The following is a 22,424-nucleotide window of genomic DNA, read 5'->3' on the forward strand; positions in this document are numbered from 1 at the left end:
CACCCCTATGTACTTCTTCCTGGGGAACTTGTCCTGCTTAGAGATCTGCTACAGCTCTACCATCCTGCCCAGGCTGCTGGCCAGCCTCCTGACTGGGGACAGAGCCGTCTCTGTGCCTGGCTGCATCGTGCAATTGTATGTCTTTGGTTCTCTGGCAGGCACTGAATATTGTCTGCTATCTGTGATGTCCTACGATCGATATCTAGCAATATGCAAGCCTCTGCACTATGCAGCCCTTATGAATGGCAGGCTGTGCCTCCAGCTAGCGGCTGGGCTGTGGATAGGTAGGTTCCTGTTTGTGTCTATCTTTATTTTTCTGATGTCACAATTAACATTCTGTGGCCCCAGTGAAATCGAGCATTTCTTTTGTGATTTTGCCCAATAATAAAGCTCTCCTGCACTGACACCCACATGGTGGAAATTACTAGTTTCATGTCTTCTTCCCTATTCACTCTCCCTCCCTTTCTGTTGACACTAGCATCTTACGTTTGCATCATCTCCAGCATCCTGAGAATCCCGTCCACCACTGGGAGAAAAAAGGCCTTTTCCACCTGCTCCTCTCACCTCATCGTGGTGACAATTTTCTATGGGACCCTCATCATGGTTTATTTGGTCTCAGAGTCCGATACATTGGGGGCCTTAACAAAGTGTTCTCTGTCTCCTATGGAGTCCTGACTCCTCTGGTCAACCCCCTCATCTACAGCCTCAGAAACAAGGAGGTGAAGGAAGCCTTGAGGAAAGCTTTCCTTCCATTTTTGTCTTTTAAATGAACACAGGGTTTTAGGCGGGTCTTTTCAGTAGTATGAAAATCAGAACTTCATGACTCTACCAGTGGCGTCTGCATGGTGTCTACCTGGGGTCATCTGAATCATTCTGGGGGAAAATTAAGACACGCAGCCAAATGTTCCCTGCACCCTTTACTCACACAGGACTGTGAAGCTTCCATGAGTTTGAATTATTCTCTTTTGGCAGTGGATGAATGTTGAAGAACTTAATTAGTTCATGGAAATAATATAATTAAAAAAAGCTTCTTAAGAAACCTAGCATTTGTCTTCAGTAACTTTGTCCCCACTGGGATTAACATTGAGCTACCGCATACACTGGGCACTTTCTAAATGTTAGAACTCATTTAACATATGTGCGCACATTGGAAAAAATAACCCCAGCTCTACGTACAATACGATGGAGGCTAATGTAGCTGTAACCAATCAGGAAAAAGATCTTGGAGTTATCGTGGCTATTTCCTTGAAACCATCCACGCATTGTGCAGCGGCCGCCAAAAAGGCAAAGAGGATGTTAGGTGTTAGAAAAGGGATAGAAAATAAGACAAGGAGTATCTTGCTTCCCCTATATAAATCTATGGTACACCCACATCTTGAATGCTGTGGACAGAGGTGGTCTCCTCACCTAAAAAAAGATCTCCTGGCTCTGGGAAAGGTTCAGAAAAGGACAACAAAAATGATGAGGGGGTTGGAATAGGTCCCATATCAGGAAAGGCTAAAAAGATTGGGACTTTTCAGTTTAGAAAAGAGGCGGCTGAGGGGGAACTTGATAGAGGTCTAATAAATTACAAGTGTGGGGAGGGTGAAGAAGGAGAAGTTATTTACTTGTGCCCGTAATACAAGAACTAGAGGACACCAAATGAAATTAATGGGTAGCAGGTTTAAAATTAATAAAAGAAAGTTCTTCTTCACTCAGCGCATAGTTAACCTGTGGAACTCCTCGCCAGAGCAGACTGTGAAGGCTGGGACTGTAACGGAATGTAAGAAAGAGCGAGATAAATTCCTGGAGATTAGGTCTATAAAAGGCTATTAGCCGAGGGTAGGAATGGTGGCCCTGGCCTCTGATTGTCAGAGGCTGGAGAAGGATGGCAGGAGACAAATCACTTGATCATTGTCTTCGGTCCACCCCCTCCGGAGCACCTGGCACTGGCCACTGTCGGCAGACAGGCTACTGGGCTGGATGGACCTTTGGTCTGACCCAGCGTGGCCGTTCTTATGTTCTTAAGTTCTTACTTTGTACTGGGACCCTGGTGACATGCAAGGCAAGTCAACCTGTCTGTTCTAATCTCATCCCTCTGATGGACGCGAGAGGAAACCTTGTGCGTTGCTGGGAAGCTGGCTTTCTTGCTATTTGTTGCCAAGGTGATTCAGCTTGCCTGGCAACATAGACAGTTAATTCTCTTTGGGAACCATTGTCATGGGGCCACCAAATCATACAGACGTGATTGATGCCAAAAGAGATATGGCTTCCTTTACTGATATTATGTGCCCATAAATTAAGGAAGTATGGATTGGATACATGGAGTGCAAGGTGGATAGATACTTGCAGACACGGATACTTGTAAGATGGATAGAAAGCTGGCTTGATGGTTTGGCCCAACGGGTAGAGGTCAATGGCTCAATATCTGGATTATGGTCGGTTTCAAGTGGAGTTTCCCAAGGCTCAGTTCTGGGCCTGGTGTTCTTCAATGTCTTTATTAATGACCTGGACGAGGGGATGGATTGCACCCTGAGCAAGTTGCGGATGACACCAAGCTGGGGAGTCAGGTAGATTTTTTTTCTCTTCTGCCCTTCAAATCAGCTCTAATACCTTCTGGGTGAATTCTCTGAAGAAAGTAAAAAAATGGATAAGGACAAGTCTCCTGACAGCCGTTCTGACCTGCCCTGCAAGTGGTGTGTTTGTTCTCCTCCTGGAGGATAGAAGGGATTTCATACATACAAGGGAAAGAAACAGGAGGAATTAGAGGCCCTGGCACAGACAAGGAGGTATGAGATGGTTGGAATAACAGAGACTGGGTGGGATGACTCGCATAACTGGAGCACTGTCACTGAAAGGTATAAACTCTTTCAGGAAGAACAGGAGGGGAGAAAAGGAGAAGGAGTTGTGATTTATGTGAGAGAGCAACAAGATTGTCAGAGCTCCAGTTTGTGGGAGAGAAGAGACAACAGAGGGTCTTTGGGTTAAGCTTGGAAGTGGACGCAGAAGAGGAGATGTTGTGTTTGGTGTCTGCGACAGGCCACCAGATCAGGTAGATGAGGTAGACGAGAATTTCTTCAGACAAGTACGAGAAGCTTCCAAATCACAGGTGCTGGCTCTCATGGGAGACTTTAATCACCCAGACATTTGTTGGGAGACCAATATGGCAGCACACAGATAAGCCAGGAAGTTTTTGGAGAACGGGGATTACTTCTTGGTACAAGTGATGAAGCAACCGACCAGGGGCCGTGAGCAGCTGAACCTGCTGCTCACAAAAGCTGTGTCTACACGTGCACGCTATTTCGAAGTAGCGGCGCCAACTTCGAAATAGCGCCCATCATGGCTACACGTGTTGGGCGCTATTTCGAAGTTGAAATCAACATTAGGCGGCGAGACGTCGAAGTCGCTAACCCCATGAGGGGATGGGAATAGCGCCCTACTTCGACGTTCAACATCGAAGTAGGGAACGTGTAGATGATCCGCGTCCCGCAACATCGAAATAGTGGGGTCCTCCATGGTGGCCATCAGCTGGGGGGTTGAGAGACACTCTCTCTCCAGCCCTTGCGGGGCTCTGTGGTCACCGTGTGCAGCAGCCCGTAGGCCAGGGCTTCTGGCTGCTGCAGCTGGGGATCCATGCTGCATGCCCAGGGTCTGCAACTAGTTGTCGGCTCTGTGTATCTTGCACTGTTTAATGAAAGTGTGTCTGGGAGGGGCCCTTTAGGGGAGCGACTTGCTGTTGAGTCCGCCCCGTGACCCTGTCTGCAGCTGTGCCTGGCACCCTTATTTTGATGTGTGCTACTTTGGCGTGTAGACGTTCCCTCGCTGCGCCTATTTCGATGTTGGGCTGAGCAACGTCGAAGTTGAACATCGACGTTGCCGGCCCTGGAGGATGTGTAGACGTTATTCATCGAAATAGCCTATTTCGATGTCGCGACATCGAAATAAGCTATTTCGATGTTGGCTTCACGTGTAGACGTAGCCAAACAGGGAAGAACTGGTCGGAGAAGTGGAAGTGGGTGTCAACCTGGGCTGCAGTGACCATGAGATGGTGGATTTCAGGATCCTGACAAAAGGAAGAAAGGTGAGCGGTAACATACAGACCCTTGATTTCAGTAGAGCAGACTTCGACGCTCTGAGAGAAGCGATGGGCGGGATCCCCTGGGAAGCTCATATAAAGGAGAAAGGAGTTCAGGAGAACTGGCAGGATTTTAAAGAAGTCTTATTGAAGGCACAGGAACAAACCATCCTAATGCACAGTAAGGAAAGCAAATATGGGAGGCAACCAGCTTGGCTTACAAGGGAAGTCCTTGGCGGGCTTAAACGGATGCGTACAAGAAATGGAAATGAGGACAGCTGACTGAGGAGGAATATAAACATACAGCTGGAGAATACTGGGGGCTCATCGGGAAAGCGAAAGCACAATTGGAACTGCAGCTGGCAAGGGATGTGAAGGGTAACAAGAAGGGCCACCACAGGGTCATGTGTGCCCTTGCTGCTGACCCTGACGTTCTACAGTTGTACCATCGCCACCATCGTGAGAATCCCGTCCACCACCGGGAGGCAAATGGCCTTTTCCACCTGCTCTTCTCACCTCATTGTGCTGACCGTTTTCTATGTGTGCGTGATCAGTGTCTATGTGGTTTCCACAGCCAACACGCCCAAGGCCCTACAGAAAACGTTCTCTGTCTTCTACATCGTCCTGACTCCCTTGATCAACCCTATCATCTACTGCCTCAGGAACAAGGAGGTCCAGGAGTCCCTGCGGAAAGGGACTTGTAAAGTGGTTGCTTTCAGAAACCAATTGTCATGAGTGAACGTCTGTATTGGGGTAAAACCAGGGAGGGGGGTTCTCTGTTGGCCAGCTGCCAGGTGAGCCCATGGGAAGAGGGAAGGATCTTTTCATTTGAAGCAGTTACCTGCAGTGGGGGCTCTTTCTTTGTGTGGCTGGGAGAGGAAGACCGCGATGTTTAAGCCTGAACAGGGCTTAACGAATCCAGTAAATATCCAGGCCAGAGCGAGGTCTGGGCATGCAGACATGAAAGCTGAAAGGAAATATTTAGTCAGGTTGTCATTCCTTTTGGCCTTGGTGGGGGACTTCTCAGGAGGCCTGGTGCACCCCCCGTACATTGTAACTTTTCAACAGAATCCCAGGGAAGTGATTTTCTCTGTGTTTATCTCCCCCCTTTTTCAAAGTTGCTTGAGAGCAACCAGCACGTGTGTGTTATCGCTTTGCATATTTTGCCTTTTGTTTCATTAATAGATCACCCTTTTCAAGGCAATGATTTGACCTGTGTCCTCAGGAGGGGGCTGTGTACAATAGTGGCAAAGACTGAAAGGTCACCTGTGAGATTGCTGCTGATTTTTATGCTCTCTTTTAATTGGGGTTCAGAGCTTGGTGTTATCCCACAGGTACCCCCGTGGCGAGGCAGCACCCTGGAAGTTTGGAGACTCACCTCTGAGCTCGGCCTGCAGCCGTATTGCAGCCCATGGGAGGGACGTACGTATGGACTGGGCCTCTGTGCCGTTTGTCTCTGGAGGGAGAGGGGACTCACTTCACAACTAGGCCTCTGGGCCCCATTGCCTCTACCCGAGGGGACCCAGTGGAGCGCAAGGCTGCGGAGTTGAGCAGGTGTTAGCAGATGTATCTGTGGATTTGGGCCGAGTGGCCGGGTGAGCACCGAGTGTGGGGAGCGAGCAGAGCCTTGGAGAAAAGGCCGAGCAACACCCTGGGAAGGGCTCGTCTCTAGGGGAGCCACCCCCCGGCCGTGCCCCTCGACACAGGGGCTCAGGGGAATGGGTGTGAACGTGAGCGTTTGTGCCGCCAGCTGCGACCGGCGGCCGCTGAACTCACTTGCGCGGGAGGAATTTCCCAGCTGCCCCCCACTCGGCAGTGGGAAATGTGGCCCCCCCGTGCTGAGCTGCTCCAGACAATTCTTTCCCGGCGCTCGGCTGGGGGCTCTGGCCAAACACTCCTGCTCTGAGCGACCCCGTGTCTGGGCTGGGAAGGGAGATTCAAGGGGTCGGATGTGCAGAGCCCATGGGGTGGGGGATGAGGCTCCCTTGCTCTGCAGCGGGGGGCGGGGTCCCGGGCTGGGTTCCAGTCATGTCAATGGGGAATTCTCCATCCCTGGCCATCGCTCAGCTGTGCTGCGAGAGCGTCAGTAACTCAGCCGGGGTGAGTGGGGGCAGCAGGGGCTGGAGGAGTTCTGGGGCCTGCCAGGTACAGGTCAGAGCGGTTGCCCTTGACGGTCCTTTGTGCCCTGCAAGTCTGAGCCAATAAGACCTGCCTATTGGCTGCTGTGCGACTCCTGTCCCCGGCTCTGACACCCGCCGCTGTGACTGCCCCAGCCAGGAGCCAGGCAGGGCTTTGCCTGGGGAGGGGCTGTTGTCTCGGCAACAGAAACACTCCTGGGGGCGTGTGGGCTGCAGCCCCGGGAAAACCTCAGAAAAAGACCCCACACGAGAGTTCTCTTTATTTCACCCTCCAGATCCCTGGGGCGCAGGGTGAGGTGTGTGCAGGGGGCAGGTGGGCTCGCCCTGCCCCTGGGATTGTCCCACCCGCTGGGAGGACACTGGGGCAGACGCTTCGGGGGCAGGGCGGGGGGCAGCCTGTGGGTGGGGGGCACCCTGGGGTGTCGTGCTGATCCCACTGCAGCAGCAGCAGCTGAGACAGGCCCATGGGCACTGCCAGGAGCTGGTACTGACGGAGGGTGAGAAGGGGCTGCAGGCCAACGAGGGGTCACGCTGCCACCCAGCTGCCCCCACCAAGGGAAGGAGAGGCCCAGGGACAGGATCCCCCTGTGGCACCGTTACAGGGACACCTTCTCCTCCCTGTGCGTGGGGAGCCAGCCGGGCAGGCGCGGAGGGGGTGGGGGCAGGGAGGGCACATGGGGCGGGGTCCCCTCTGCGTCTGGCCTGATGTTGGCGCATGGCCGTACCCTGTGCTGTGAGGGCCCAATCCAGGCCTGGCGCAGGCCAAGGCAGCTCCACCCGTTCCAGAGGTGCAGGGGGACCCACTTCCCCAGGGCTGAACTGGACCTGGGAGGGGCTGGGGCAGTGGCGGAGCCTGGCTGGGGTGAGGGAGAGCGAATGGCCCAGGGGGTGTCGGGTAGGACAGGTCTTGGTGGAGGCCGAGACCCGCGGGAAGTGAGTTAGTTACACAGGAGGGAGGTGCGGAGGGAGAGCGGAGCAGCCGGCTTGTTCCACAAAAGTACCTCTGCCAGCCCCTCCGGCAGCCACAAGCCCCACAGGCAAACCCCCAGATTCTCCAGCTGCTCCACCCCCGACCGACAGCCCCTGCTCGGGGGAGAGGTCACTGAAACCTGGGTCACCAGCTGCACCCAGCTTCTTCCGGCCCCAAAGGGTCCAGCCGCAGCCCCAGGTCACTCCAGGCTTGGCTCTCACCCAACCAGCACGCTGGGCCTGGCCTTCAGCATCCACGTGTACAGGTGTGTTAACACCGACAGACAGACCCGGGCAGAGAGTGGGTGGAGGTGGCGCATTCCAGACGTCCCCCACGGCCACTGATGCAGCCAGCCACGTCCTGTGCTGATGTCCTGAAAGTCTCTGAACACCCCGCACGGGGCGGGAGCCCAGGGGACACTGGCTTAGTTCCTGCAGCCTGGAGAACTGGGCGCTGGAGCACTGAAACCGGAACCCAAACTGGGAGCGAGGTGGTCACCGCCAGGGCATCTGACGGCTTTCCACGGGGAGGGGAACGTCCTTTCTCCTTCCCACAGGCACTGGCGGCTCAGAGTCACCCGACCCCGGTGAGCCGCTGTGGGAAAGTGCCCTCGGTGGCTGGTTTCCCCAGCACGGCCCAGTCCAGTCACATGGCAGCTGGGATGGACGTCTGGGCGTCCGATTTCAACCCCATTGCTCAGCCCAGGCCACCTGACCCCTTGGGCTGGTGTGGACGACAAGTCCCACTTCCCTGAGATGTGTATTCGACGCCTGAGCCTGGTGTCTAGCCCAGCAGCCTGGTGTGTCTGTGTGTGTGTGTGTGTGTGTGTGTGAGTGTGTGTGACACCCCCAGTGTGACTCTCAACACTCAGACATTTCTAACACATTTACAGAGCTAATGTGTGTAACTTCTCACACGACCACGGCACCGACACACAAGTCACACACAGCTTCAGGGCATCTCCAGCTTTCATCAGACCCCTCACTTGGCCCCCCAGCCCCAGGGTCGGTGCCGCTCTACACACCGGTGACAGAAATGGCTTCCACAGCCAGGGCACAGCTCCAGTCCCGGCACAGAGGTGCCCCTGCCCGGCTGGGCTGGCGTGGCCCTTCTCCCCACGGCGGGTGGGGACTGCTCGGGCACCGACCTCAGGGCCCCGGCGGCAGAACGCCCCGGCTGCGATGTCGGCCCTGGGGTGCAGAGACTCTGTGGGGATGGGAACCTGCTCCAGGGCCGGATGAGTTCCACCAGCCCTGCCCCACGGCGCCCTCTGCCCCACGGCACCTCCTGTCCCACAGCACCCTCAGCCCCACGGCTCCTTCTGCCCCCAAGCCGAGTTCCTCTCTGCCCCCGACCCAAGTTCCTCTCTCAGCTCTGCCTCCCCAGCACCCATCCCCATCCTGCCCCATGTCCCAGCCCTGCTGCCTCAGGGGGCAGGGGAGGAGTGCAGGCGGCCCCCAGAGGGGCACACGGGGACCCCCCGTTTAGCAATTCAAACGTTGGCAGGAGCCCAAGGGGCAGTGCCCGTCCCGAGTGCTGCCGAGCACCACCTCTGGCTCTGCCCCTCCCCCAGCCCCTCTCTGCCCTCCCCCAGGTCCTGCCCCCCCCGCCCCTCGGGCTCCCGAGTCCCCCCAGGACGTCCCTGCGCGGCCCCCAGCCAGGAGCTGCACCCACCAGTGCTGCCGTGGGAGACGTGGCACTTGGGAGTCTGGTCCCTGCTCCGCTGGGTGGGTGTGGGGCACTGGCTGCCTGCCCCAGAGACCGAGGGGCTGCGCAATGGGCACCCACAGCCCCACAGAGCCCAGGAGCCTCCGGCAGCCCTGGGAGTGAAAGCTGCCCCCAGCCCCACCAGAAATGTTCAGCCCCCGCCTAAGCCCCAGGGCAGGATCAGCCCCTGCCTCAGTCACAGAGGAGTTTCAGCCCCTCCCTCAGCCCCAGGGCAGGATCAGTCCCCACCTCAGGCCCAGGGCAGGATCAACCCCAGGGTAGGATCAGCCCCTGCCTCAGCCCCCGGGCAGGATCAGCCCCCTCCTAAGCCCCAGGGCAGGATCAGGTCCTGTCTCTGCCATCAGGACACCCCAGAGCCTGCGGGACTCCCTGCTACAGGACGTGCTGGGTGGGGAGAGGGTGGAAGTGGGGAGTGGGAGGGGCTGGGGGCTGGCTGGGGGGCACCACAGTTATCCCTCTTCCTTGCAGCTCTCTGCTTGAGACCCGCTCCCCTGGCCCCTGGGAGCTTTCTCTTTTCTGAGCGAAAGGAGCCCAGGTCTGGCCGGCTCCCCCACAGCTCATGTTCTCTGCACCTTCCACCAGCCTTGTGCTCTTCTCCGCACCTGCTCCCCCTTCTCCACAGCCTTCTGCAAATGTGGGGCCAGCCCTGGGCACCAGCCCCACGGAGGCTGCTCAGCGCAGAGCGGGGGGAAGGAATTGCTGCTCCTGGCTGGCTCCCAACACCCGGCAGTGCCGCCCACAAGCAGGTTGGCGCTTCTGGCAACGGTCTCACCCTGTTGACTCCTCTGGAGCTTGTGCTCCGCCCTGAGCCCAGATCCCTTTCTGCAGGACCCCTCCCTCGACAGCCACTTCCCCGGCTGGGTGTGACACGGATTGGCCCTTCCTCAGGGGAGCACTTTGCACTTGGCCTTATTCAGCTTCACCCCATTGACCTCAGGCCGTTTCTCCAGTGTGCCCAGATCATTCTGAGTTACGACCCTGTTCTCCCTCCCAGCTTGGTATCACCTACAGACGTAAGCAGCGCACTCTCCACGCCCAGATCCACATCGCCGAAGATACTGAGCAGAGCCTGTCCCAAAACAGACCCCTGCAGAGCCCCCCTTGTTCTGCCCTTCCAGCAGGACTGTGACCCACTGATAACGACTCTCTGAGAACGGCTGTACAGCCAGTTATGCACCCACCTTTCAGCAGCCCCATCTCAGTTGTATTTGCCGAGTATATTGATAAGAGGACATGCAAGATCATATCAAATGCCTTCCTAAAACATAGGTACACCACATCCTCCCCTTCTCCCTTGCCCACAAGCCTTGTTATCCTGTCACAGAAAGCTATCCGATTGGTGGGACATGATTTCTTCTCTACAAATCCATGCTGGCTGGTACTGAGCCTCTAAGTTTCTTCTGGATGTTTCCAGATGAATTCCTTAATTACTTCCTCCATTATCTTCCCTGCCGCAGAAGTTAAACTGTCTGGTCTGTAACTTCCTGGGTTGTTCTTATTTTCCTTTGCAGAGATGGGCACTTTATTTGCCCTTTTCCAGTCTCCTGGAATCTCTCCCAACTTCCAAGACTTTCAAAGGTGAAAGCTAAAGACTCAGATACCTCCTCTTTCAGCTCCGCCAGTATTGTAGGAGGCATTTCATCAGGTCCGGGTAACTTGCAGACATTGAACATTTCTCGGTCATTTTTAACTTTTTATTTCTTTTTTCTTTTATTTTCTAAACCTGCCCCCTCCCGACGAGCTTTCACCATGTCAGGCATTTCCCCATCGCACTTCTTGGTGAAGACCAAAACAACAAAGTCATTAAGCAGCTCTGCCATTTCCAGTTTTCTTGACATTGTTCCTCCCTCCTCACTGAACAATGGGCCTACCCTGTGCTTGGTCTTCCTCTTACTTCTAATATATTGCTGGTGGGCCTGGCGGTACAACTAACGCCTTCTAGCTTCCTTCTGACCTCAGTATCAGGACACCCTCACAACTCTCCCTGTCAGCATCCCACATGGGATCGTCAGGAGCAAGGGGATAGTAAGGAAAACAGCTTCTCATAGTCTGACCTGGGAAGGACAGAGTTCACAGAGGTGAACCGTCAATGAAACATCTCTCCTTGGACGCTCTGCTTTCCTGTGACATTTCCAGTTTTCAAGTTTGAAAATCAGGACCATCCTTTGACTAAACCTAGTTCTTTCTTTTTTGTTTTTTTTTCCAATGAATTATAAATTGGGGGAAACTGTTCTGCCTTTCGTATTTCAAAAATATAGAGAAATTTAAAATTTTAGGGTAATTTGGCAACAAGCGTTTCACTTCCTATTTTACAAACAGGACAAAATCTTTCACAGAAACAAAAAAGTTCAGAGTCGTTGTGAGAAATTCAATGAAATGTTTTTGAATTTCCCTTCAGCAGGACCCCACCCCCACCCCAATTTTGACTAATTTGACTGCTCAGTCTCTAGTTTCTCCAGTGCTGAGAAAACCTGCTCTTCTGTACAGTTTTTCTCAAGGCTTCTTTCACCTCTTTGTTCCTCAGAGTGTAAATTATGGGGTTCAACGCTGGAGAGACGATTGTGTTCAACAGGGAAATCAATAGGTCACTCTCTGTAGTGGAGCCAGGCTTGGGCACCAGGTAGGTGATGAGGGCTGTTCCATAGAACACAGTCATCACGGTGAGGTGGGAGGAGCAGGTGGAGAAGGCTTTACGCCTTCCCTCTGCCGATGGCAGCTTGAGGATGGTGGAAATAATGCGGACGTAGGACAGGAGTGTCAACAGAAAAGGGCACAGGGTGAACAGAACTATCACCATGGAACCCACAGCCTTAATCTGCGACGTTTCGGCACATGCCAAATTCAGCACGGGTTGGATGTCACAGAAGAAGTGGGGGATGCGGTTGGAGCCACAGAAGGGCAGGCTGAAGATCCACATAATCAGAGGAACTTCCACTGAGGTGCCAGCAGCCCATGAAGCCCCCGCGAGCAGAGCACACACCCGGCCGCTCATGATGGTTGTGTAGCGCAGGGGGTGACATATGGCCGCATAGCGGTCGTAGGCCATGGCTGCGAGGAGGCAGCATTCCGTGAGGCCCATGATGGCACTGAGGTACATCCCCACTGCACAAGCTGAAATGGAGATGGTCTTTTCCTCCACCAGGAGGTGAGCCAGCAGCTGAGGGACCACACTGCTGGTGAAGCAGATTTCCGAGGCAGACAGGTTCACCAGGAAGAAATACATGGGGGTGTGGAGGGAGGGGCTCAGCTTTATGAGCAGGATAACGAGCAGGTTCCCCATCACAGTGAGCAGGTAGATGACCAGAAGCACCACAAACAGAAGGATTTGCAGCTCCTTAAGGTATGAGAACCCCACCAGGACGAACACATCGAAGATGGTCTGGTTCCCTCCAGGGTCGCTCTTGGAAGAGGTCATCTGTAGGGCGACAAAGAGACCGGGTCTGAGTCATATCAGAAACATGACTTCAAATTAAAACATTTGTCCTGGTTTCCTCCTTGTTGGGACCCTTCTGACTAACACCTGCTGAAATTTCTCTATAAATAACAGCGACGGACCTGGCCTTGCTCAGGGCTTTAAGCAGAGTCAGGGACATTTGGTTCGTGTGCTCAAGGGGTTGACTGTCTGGTTCTGGCTCTTTGAAGTCAGGTTTCTCTGGGCTCCTCACTGTCACTGGGTTGAGATGTTCACTGTCTTCTCCTGTCCATGTGAAGGTGAGTTTCCTGGAGTTCTTCATTTTCATCTGATGGAAGAGCCGCTTGTCTCTGTCTCTGTGTTTCCAGTCCACGTTGTCTGTTTGTTGCATTTCCACCAGCTCTCGATGGGGCCGTTCTGTGTGAATGGGATGGAGCTGGACCTGACGGGGGTCTAATTCCCTCAGTGAATGTGGTGCTGTGTAAGTTGTGTCACTTCCAGTGGGAAAGTGCATTTCCTGCTCTGCGTCTCTGCTGTCTCGCTGGTCTGAGAGGCGTGGTGAGAAGGAACGGTGCGGTAGGTTGAGCCCATGGTTGTAGATCAGCCTGGCGCAGCCCAGGGGTGAAGGTAACAGCTGTGTGTTCTACCTGCTCTTGTATGGCCATCCCTGCCCCTTGGGGGGCTCCCCATGGGCTGTGTAAGTTATTTCAGTGGGGGTGGAGGCAGGGGTGTGAAAGCTGGCAGGAAGGACCGTTGGGGTGGGGGGAGGGCAGAGGAGAAGACGTGGGTGGAGAAGGAGGGGGAGCTGGGAGGGTTGGGGGACCAGGGCAGGGGGCACAGGGTGCTGCAGTGAGGGCAGAGGGCCGCGGGGGAGCGTTATTCTTCCTTCAGTGTTAGTGAACGACCCAAATCATTCCTGCCTCCCTCACAGCCAGTTCTGCAACACATTGGTTTGTGTCAACGTAAGAGACGAGACCCAGGGCCAGCTCCTTATGTGGTGTAATTTGTAACAACACCATGGGTGTAAAAGGAGCTGTACTGAGGACAAGGAGCAATGGGCTTAAACTGCAGCAAGGGAGGTTTAGGTTGGACATTAGGAAAAATTTCCCAGCTGTCAGGGTGGTTAAACACTGGAATAAATTATCTGGAAGGGCTGTGGAATCTCCATCCCTGAGGATGTTTTAGAGCAGGTTAGACAGACATCTATCAGGGACGGTCTGTGCAGTGCAGGGGACTGGACGGAACAATGTCTCAAAGTTCCTCCCCGTTCTAATGTTCTGTAATCCTAATAGTCTCTGAGTTGCACCACTTGTGAAGCTTTCTCCTATAATGGTAACACAAGGAATTTTACAAGAAAGATCCTACGATGCAGGAGACATTTCCTACACGTTTTATTTCAGGCTCATTTGTTGAAAAGGAACTTCATAATCGCAGGTGTGACCGTGAAGTGACAGAGTTGAATTAAAAATGAGACACAACAAACGGATTCTGCCTGCGCTTAACTTCCTCACTATGGGGCTCTCACAGGACTTTTGCAAAAAACAGTGAGCTGGTAAGTGGGAACCAGAGTGACAGAAGAGACACACTGAGTGGGAACGCCCAGAACTGGAGACTGTGTTCTTCTGACTCTCAATGACACACGCTCTCCAAGAGAACAAAGAGACAACATGAAATCACAGGAGCAAAGGAAAGGGTGGGGCTGAGCTACGCCCAGTGCACATCACAGAACCTTTTCAAACAGCTGTGAGTGATATTTTCTAAACATACAGAAGCCGTGAGAATTCTTGTGTCTCTCTTAAGAGCTCCTTTGAGGAACCTACACTGATATTATGAAGGACTTTCCTCAGCACAACCATGGCACTAAATGCAGAGCTGGTCGGGAAATGGAATTTGCATCCCGTGGGAAATGCCAGTGTGTGTTTTCACACTGAATCAATATGAAAAGTTGAAGCAGCAAAAACCCAAATTACAGTTCACAAGAGTCCGTATGAACTCAAACATCCAACACAAAATGTTTTCTCAGTGTTTACTGATGGAAAACATCCACATAGATTAATTCTTTTTCCAGAATGGATTTTGGTTTCTTTTTTTAGTTCTGAGCTGACATTTGGACAGGCTCTAAATAAATGGAATGATTTCATTATTTGGCCTTATTTAGTTTGCAGAAGAGAAGAGTGAGGTGGGGATTTGATAGCAGCCTTCAACTTCCTGAAGAGGGGCTCTAAAGAGGGTGGAGAGAGGCAGTGATAGATGGTAGAATGAGGAACGAGGGTTTTAAGTTACCGTGGGGGAAGTCTAGGTTGGATATCAAGAATAACTATTTCCCCAGCAGGGTGGGGAAGCACAGAAATGTGTCACCTAGAGAGTTGATGGAACCTCTATATCAAGAAGTTTTTAAGTCGCCGCTTCACAAAGTCCTGGATGGGCTGATTTAGTTGCGGTTGATCCTGCTTTAGGCAGGGGGCTGGACTCAATGACTTCCTGGGTTCTCTTCCAGCCCTGGCATTCTACGATTTACTCACCACTGAGAATAAGGTCCGGGGAGATTCTTGTCATTGAAAGCTCAGTGGTAATTTCAGTGCTCTTCAGGTCACCCAGACAGTCCCTTTAGAAACAGGAGACCATGCAATAAATTAACAAAGCACACATTGTGTAACGAAAGGGCTCAGATAAATTCAGCTATGAGAGCCCACCTCTAAATTAGTGGGCTCCACCTGTGGAGCATGTACTGTGGTCGTATTCAGGAGTGGCTATTCTGATGAGAAGAGATCAGATGGAGCCCACCCAGCCGACTCTGCTCAAATTCGTAAACAGCACACAGCTTACGAAACAAAAGCTACACTCAACAGATAGTGGATAATGAGGAAGAGGAGGAAGTCTGGGGAGCAGAGTGGAGAAAAGACGAGAGATGTGAGAAGAAAAAACACCAACAACACAACAACAAAAGAATCAGGCGTGGGGAGGAGGAGGTGAGGGGCTCATCTTTTACTCTGCTGGGCACTATGGAATGAGGGGACCAGAACTTCACCCTGTGCCAATGACCCCCACGCCCTGAAATCCAGCTCTTGGCCTCACCCCAGATAGCTACATAAGCTAAATTCTGAATGCAAGACAGACAGACAGACACACACTAAAGTTCTCCACAGACATGTGGAAATTTCAGACGAAGGAACCAGTGAGGTGATTTTGCTCCTGTTGCAGAGTTGAGGATTGCAGTGGGAGGATGGCTGGGGGCTGAAGGCTCCTTCTCCCTACCTTGCTCAGGATGGGCGGTTCCATCTCCCAGCTGCTGCTGGGGTGGACGTGCTGAAGGAAACAGGTGTGTTTATTACATTCACTGGCTTCTGCTGGGACCAAGTCCCTCTGGCAAAATTTCTTGCCGTATTCCCCAGAGGAAAACAACACTGCCTCAGGCTGCAACAAACAAACGTCACTGAGAGAATCGGTTTGTAGGAAGTTGTATCATCGTCATCCTCATCTTCACTTGTATTTTCTAAATTAAAATCATTCTGAGATTCGCTCTCCTGCTAAATTATTTGACCTGTTTTGCCTACAAGGAGGACTGATTTGTCCCAGGAAGACACCACAGAGTTGGGCTGGGACAACCCCCAGGGCTCACGGCTGTAGGTTTCTGAGGCTCAGACTCTTGTCTCAGAGCCATGATGAGAGCCCAGGAGCTCTGACTCCCACTCCCACCTGCTCTAACCATTACACCCCACTCCTCTGCCAGAGATGAGACCAGAACCCAAGAGTCCTCACTCCCAGACACAGTGCCCAGACCATAGGGCCAGATTCCCACTGACCCCAGGGACAACCAGGGCCATCCCTGCTAGGGCCCTGGCCTTGGACGGGGAAGAGCAATGAAGGCACATGTCCCCCCTGCCAGCACACGCAGGAGAGGGAGGGAACCGGTGACTTTAAGCCCCACTGTGCACCCCTGAGTCTGGGGAGAGTGACTGAGGCAGAGATTGTCCAAGTGACCTAGGTGGTTTGGGCACCTGTTATTAACAGGAAATGGAAGCGGGTGCTCAAATCCCCAGGGCAGCTCTGAGCTGGCACCTGAGATGTGTGCGGAGCTGCTGCCGCTCTCGGGGCCGGGCGGGGATCTGGGCTCAGATTCTCCTGACTCCTGCGGCTCCATCCCGCGAGCTGGGCGGAAGGACTCAGACGGGGCAGCGAGTGGTCCGGTGGCACCTGAGAGACTGACAGCAACAAACTCAGTGGGCAGAACCCGTTTCCCAGCTGAGACGAGCCCCACGGGGGTTTTGCTCCAAAAGCTGCTCATGTGCGTGTGCGCAGGGCTGATTTCCTAGGGGCGGGGGCAGCGCTCACGCCCCAAACCGCTCCCCCCACCGGAACTCACACCCCAAACCACCACCCCAGCTCCCACTTGGTTTCCCCCCCCCGCCCTGTAACTCCCAGAGCCGCCAATGCAGCCCGGGGGGGAAGTGCCACACCAGATTCCGGGCTGGAGCCGGACACGTGGGGCGGGGGAGGGGCTGTGGGGGTGGCTCCGGTCAGCCCCATCCCCTGCTGGGCCCCGTCCACCACGGCCGTTCTGGGAGCACAGGGGTGTGTGTGTGTGTGTGTGTGTTTGTGTGCGCGCACGCACTATAGGCCCCACCCCAGGGCAGACCCCCCACTTCGCTGTGGGTGGGCGGGTGTCTGTCTGTCTGTGTGTAGGGAACGTGGCAACAGGAACGCAATGCTGCTGAAGGCTGGGAGGAATGTGTCTCCCAGGCCGTGTCTACACTAGCCCCAAACTTTGAAATGGCCGCGCAAATGGCCATTTCGAAGTTTACTAATGAGGTGCTGAAATGCATATTCAGCGCTTCATTAGCATGCGGGCGGCCGCGGCACTTCGAAATTGACGCGCCTCGCCGCCGCGCGGCTCGTCCCGACGGGGCTCCTTTTCGAAAGGACCCCGCCTACTTCGAAGTCCCCTTATTCCCGAAAAGGAGCCCCGTGCTTGCGGGGGCTGGGGGGAGAACCGCCTTACAGGCACCCAGCACAGGGGTGAAATTGTCCCAGGCCACCGGATGGGGGCTGGAAGCCGGTTGGTTGTATCCTTGACAGGAAACTCCTGGGAGCTGAACAGGCAGGCACCTGGCATCAGTAGAAGGGTTACATAAGTGGGGGCTCATCCAGGATACAACCAACTGGCTCGAGCCCCCACCCAGTGGCCTGGGACAATTTCACCCCCGTGCTGGGTGCCTGTAAGGTGGTTCTACCCCCTCGCAAGCTCAGAGTCTGAGATAGAAACAGCTTGTTTAATGACCACAACCTACCCCCAGGGAACAGCGACAGATGCCGTATTCCGAAGCAAAGAAGAGACAAACCCCTTTGCCCAGATCCCATCCCTGTGTGCAGTAGAACCAAGTCTCTCGCTGGGGCTCTTGGCCCTTTACCCCACACACAGTTACAGGGGGCACCTCCCGCGGTGCAGTCCCAAACCCAGAGCCCACGGACACATCAGCAGGGCAGTAGCAGCTGTGCACTTGTCTGCAGCCTCCCTCTGCTCCTACCAGCCGCCCACTGGCATCTGCTGTTTCTCCGACCAGCCACCCCCCACCCCACTGCTTGGGACGGCTCTGAGACAGGACCCTGGGATTGCAGCTCTTTTAACTCCAGTGTGGAGTTCCATAAACACCCGAGTATCCCGCTCTGTCTTTCAACGGGCAGGGAAAGTTACTCCAGTCAGTTTTATAAACAGATGGCCAAGACATAGGCAGGGCCAACGTACTCCCCAAGCTGACTTCGACTTCGAATTCGACTTCGACTTCGACTTCGACTACCCCCCACCCCCTCAACCTTTCTGCTTTATAATGCTTTAAACCAGGGAGCCCTGTGTAATCAATGTCATGTGCAGCCATGGCGAATGCCCTGTTCCCCACAACAACCCAGAGCATTGGTGAGATCTCACAACTCCCACACAGAGTGTCAGCTTCAATTGTGCTTTTACAACTACCTGTTTACAATAGACCAAATCTCATGGCTGACTTGCTACCCGTCAGCTTTGTGTGAAAGGTCTCACACATACACCCTTTGCATTCTCATGCAAATGACCTCTGGGGGACACATTCCTCCCAGCCTTCAGCAGCATTGCATTCCTGCTGCCGCGTTCCCTACGTGTGTGTGTGTGTGTGTGCGCGCGCGCGTGCGTGCACTGCAGGACCCACCCCGCCCCAGGGCAAACACCCCATGCTGTGTGTGTGTCTGTGTGTGTATTTGTGTGTAAGGGTCTGTGTGTGTATATGTGTGTGTGTGTGCGCGCACTGCATGCCCCGCCCCAGGGCAGACCCCCCCACGTGCTCTGTGTGTGTATGTGTGTGTGTGTGTGTGTGTAAGGAATGTGGCAGCAGGAATGCAATGCTGCTGAAGGCTGGGAGGAATGTGTCTCCCAGAGATCATTTGCATGAGAATGCAAAGGGGTGCATGTGTGAGACCTTTCAGGCAAAGCCTGATGGGTAGCAAGTCAGCAATGAGTTTTTGTCTATTGTAAACACATTGTTGTAAAATCACAATTTATGCCGACAGTGTGGGAGGTGTGAGATCTCACATTCCTTACATCAGCAAATCACAATCCTCTACTCAATGGAGAAACATAATCCAGAAGAGTTATTTACTTCTTGCCATGGCACAAGAACTAGCCGATGGCCAAATGACATTCGTAAGGAGCAGATTTACAACAACCCAAGGAAAGTGTTTCTTCACATGGCACAAAGGCAACCTGTGGGACTCTTTGCTCGAGGATGTTGTGAAAAAAATCTCTCTCCCTCCCCTTTCCTCCTTTTTCTTGTTTCTCTTAGAGTCTTCCAATTTGCTCCACCACCCAGCTGCCAGGACAAGACCAGGCTGGACTCCAGACGTAGCACAAGGACAGAGGATAACATAGCAGCATGCACAGACTTGCCCCAAGTGGCTGATCCCAGCCGAGGAGACACCTGTGGGGGGCTGGTCTGTCCCTTGGAACACCATTTGTACAGCTTGTCCTGCCACACAAGGGACATCAGTGCCTCTACATCCGCCCACTCTCTAGGCTGCTCTGGGGACCCTTGTTTGACATTCGAGAAGCACAAGAAGTCCTGTGGCACCTCATAGACTAACCTGGTTTACAGCGTCAGATGCATGAAGCGGGTCCTTGCCCATGAAAGGTGCCACAGGACTTTTTGCTGTTCTCGAAGATACAGACTAACAGGTCAGATCAGACAGGGGCACGTGGCCCATTGTCAGAGTCTAATGGGGAGATATTAACACCCAGGGCAGGGAAGCTGCTTTTAGAAGGGGCCGGCCACTCCCAGCCTCCCCCCACAACCCAGTGCTGCAGCTGGTTCTCCACCCCCAGAGCTGGGGTGCTCCCGCAGCTAACTTTGGGATGGGGCCCAGTGCTGCGGCCTGGCCCTGGCACCCATGTTGTCATGTTGTTTACCCATGATGCTGGTCCCAGGCCCAGGTTGAACTGGAGTGTGGGTGGACAACCTCAGCCCCCCTTTGGGGATGTCAGGCCTCAGCCACAGGACTGGGGTTGGCGGCACCTGTGGGTCAGGACTGGGCCATGGTTCTCTGCCCAGGGCCGAGGTGATCTGAGGTGGCTTTCCTGGCCCAGGCCTCAGCTCTGGTGCAGAAGAGGGGGCAACATGGGGGCCAGTGCCAGGCCACAGCACTGGGCCTATCCCAATGTTAGCTGGGGGAGCTCCCCAGCTCTGGGGGTGGGGGAACCAGCTGCAGCACTGGGTTGTGGGGGTGGCCTGTGCCCCAGCTCTGGGCTAGGAGGCCGGGGAGGTTGTGAGGGCTGGGGCTGAGCGGTGGTGCTGGACACGGCCACAGAGTGATCCAAGAAAGTGGGGGTGGTTGGGGGCGTGTTGGCCAGCTGCAGTCCCTGCTCTGGTGGGAAGTGAGGTGACGACGTGTGGGTTGACCCTGGCCAAAGGCTGTGTCAGGGGGCCATGCGCCCAGCCCAGAGCTGAGCTGGGGTCCTGCCTCCAGCTCCAGGGGAGTCAGGGGGCCATGAGGGCAGGGCTGATCCCCACCACTGAATTCCCTGAACTCCTTGGTGAGGAGAATGTGCCATTCTGGCCAGTCTCAGCTCTCAGGGGTGCTGTGGTGGCTGGGACAGGTCCCCCCACCCTCCATTGCAGTCCCTCCCCCTGCTGTAGATGGGGCTTGCTACCCCTGGAGCACCATGCAGCTGAGCTCAACCTCTCTCCCCAGAGCTGGGGCTGTGGTGAGTACCTGGGGTGGCCTTGGCTCTGCTGCCTCCCCAGAGATGGGTCCGCCCCCACCTCACCTCACTGGTGCTGGCTCTGGCCCCCCTGTAGCCTGAACGCCCAGAGGGGAGGGACCAGCCCCAGATGTGGGGAGAGGGGACCGAGCAGCTGTGCAGCTGGGGCTGTACTGGGGCTGCTTCCAACCTCAGGTCCACCCAGCCGGTGGGGGTGCGGCAGTCTTGGCCCCAGCTGTGATGCACTGGTGAGGAAGCCAATCTCATTTGCTTTTCTGAGCCCAACGACCACTCCTTGTGATTCATCAAGGGAGTCACCAGGCACTGGGCCAGACAGCACGTCCCCAGCAACGACAGATCACAACACAGTAACTCTAACCCTGGAACCGATCCCTGCAACAAACCTCGCTGCCAGCTCTGCTCACAGATCTACCCCAGTGACACCATCACAGCACCTAACATCAACCACACCACCAGGGACTCCCTCACCTCAACAGCGATCAATAGAATATCTGCCATCGTGTGCCAGCAATGCCCCACTGCCATTTACACTGGCCAGACTGGACAGTCTCTCCGTAAAAGAATAGATGGACACAGATCAGACATCAGGAAGGGTAATGGACAGAAGCCGGTGGGAGACACTTCCATCTCCCTGAACACTCAGTGACAGATTTAAAAGTAGCCGTCCTAAAACAAAGTCATTTCACAAATCAAATGGAGAGAGAAATCTCTGAGCTGCAATTTATTCGTAAATTTGACTCCATCAACCAAGGATGAAACAGAGACTGGGAGTGGCCAGCCCCTTTCAAAAGCAGCTTCTCTGCCCTGGGTGTTAATATCTCCCATTTAGACTCTGACAATGGGCCACTTACCGCTATCTGATCTGACCTGGTTTTTCCTCTTTTGATACACGCTACTGACAATGGGCCATTTCCACCCTGACTGAATAGACCTTGTCAGCTCCGGCCCTCCCTTTTACTGGGACCCCACTCTTTAAATACCCCTCTGTGTTTGGTTTTTATAGAAGGCAAAGGGCAAATAAGCTCGGCTGGTTTAATGAACGAAAGGGATAAACTTCAGTGGCATTGGCCAGCCCTGTTCTCCTCTTGTTTATCAGGCTGTTGCTGCAGAACATTAGCTTGCAGTGAGTGGTTTGCTTCATGGAAATCCTTCTTCAGCACAGAATTGAATCTGCATCACTGTGCCTGGGATGACCAGAGGCGCCAGAGGACATCAACATGCAACTGAAAACAGCAAAAGTCAGACATGATATTTTTTTGCACACGCTGGCTCAGGCAAAGCCCTGGTGTCACCACGCTGACAAGAGGGGGTTACACCAGGGAACAGCTTGGCCCATGGCTCTGAAAACCTCTTGCAATTTTCTAGCAGTATTTCAGGGGCCATGACACAATTAATGTTGCTGTTAATTAATACCCAGAGGGCCTAATTGCAAACCATCCTTCCCCTGGGGAATAAGACACTTTGGAGTCCACTGAACTATTCTTGTGTGAGTTTAAATCCCCTGTTCCCCAGCTGTTGCAAACAGGGTAGCTAAAGGGGCTGGGAATATTAAGCTGGGCTTTTACACGTATGAATCCGGATCCCTTTGCTGCTGTCCACATATTGATAAAACGTGTCATGGCAATTTGGTAGCTTTGGCATATTTCCCAATGTACATGATAAGAAATGCCCTGTCTATGGTTCAAGGCCCAGGACATGTGTGAGGTCAATAGGTGGAGAACTGGTGACTCCCAATGGAGTCTGACCTGTTCCTCACCATTCCTTCATTTAACACTCAGTAATTTTAGCCTGGGAAGGTATGAATGTATTTTGAGCATTTATGGAAATTTAGGTGCAGAGTGACTCATCAGTGAATTAAAACCACCAAAAAGTAGCACTAA

General features: G+C 53.9%; 1 protein-coding gene and 1 pseudogene across 1 annotated transcript; one reads left to right on the plus strand and one right to left on the minus strand.

Annotated features, from left to right (window-relative positions):
* The first annotated feature begins 7 nt into the window (after positions 1 to 7).
* Positions 8 to 4,789, plus strand: LOC142004959 (olfactory receptor 6Z7-like; annotated as a pseudogene).
* A 6,547-nt stretch (positions 4,790 to 11,336) lies between these two features.
* LOC142004960 (olfactory receptor 10C1-like) lies at positions 11,337 to 21,042 on the minus strand. The gene is made up of 2 exons (XM_074982634.1): positions 21,013 to 21,042; positions 11,337 to 12,305 (listed from the first exon to the last, which is right to left on the minus strand). The coding sequence occupies exons 1-2, from the start codon at positions 21,040 to 21,042 to the stop codon at positions 11,337 to 11,339; spliced, it is 999 nt and encodes a 332-aa protein (XP_074838735.1).
* Positions 21,043 to 22,424: the final 1,382 nt, after the last annotated feature.

This window comes from Carettochelys insculpta, chromosome 32 (genome assembly GCF_033958435.1).
Source record: "Carettochelys insculpta isolate YL-2023 chromosome 32, ASM3395843v1, whole genome shotgun sequence".
Lineage (NCBI taxonomy): Eukaryota > Metazoa > Chordata > Testudines > Carettochelyidae > Carettochelys > Carettochelys insculpta.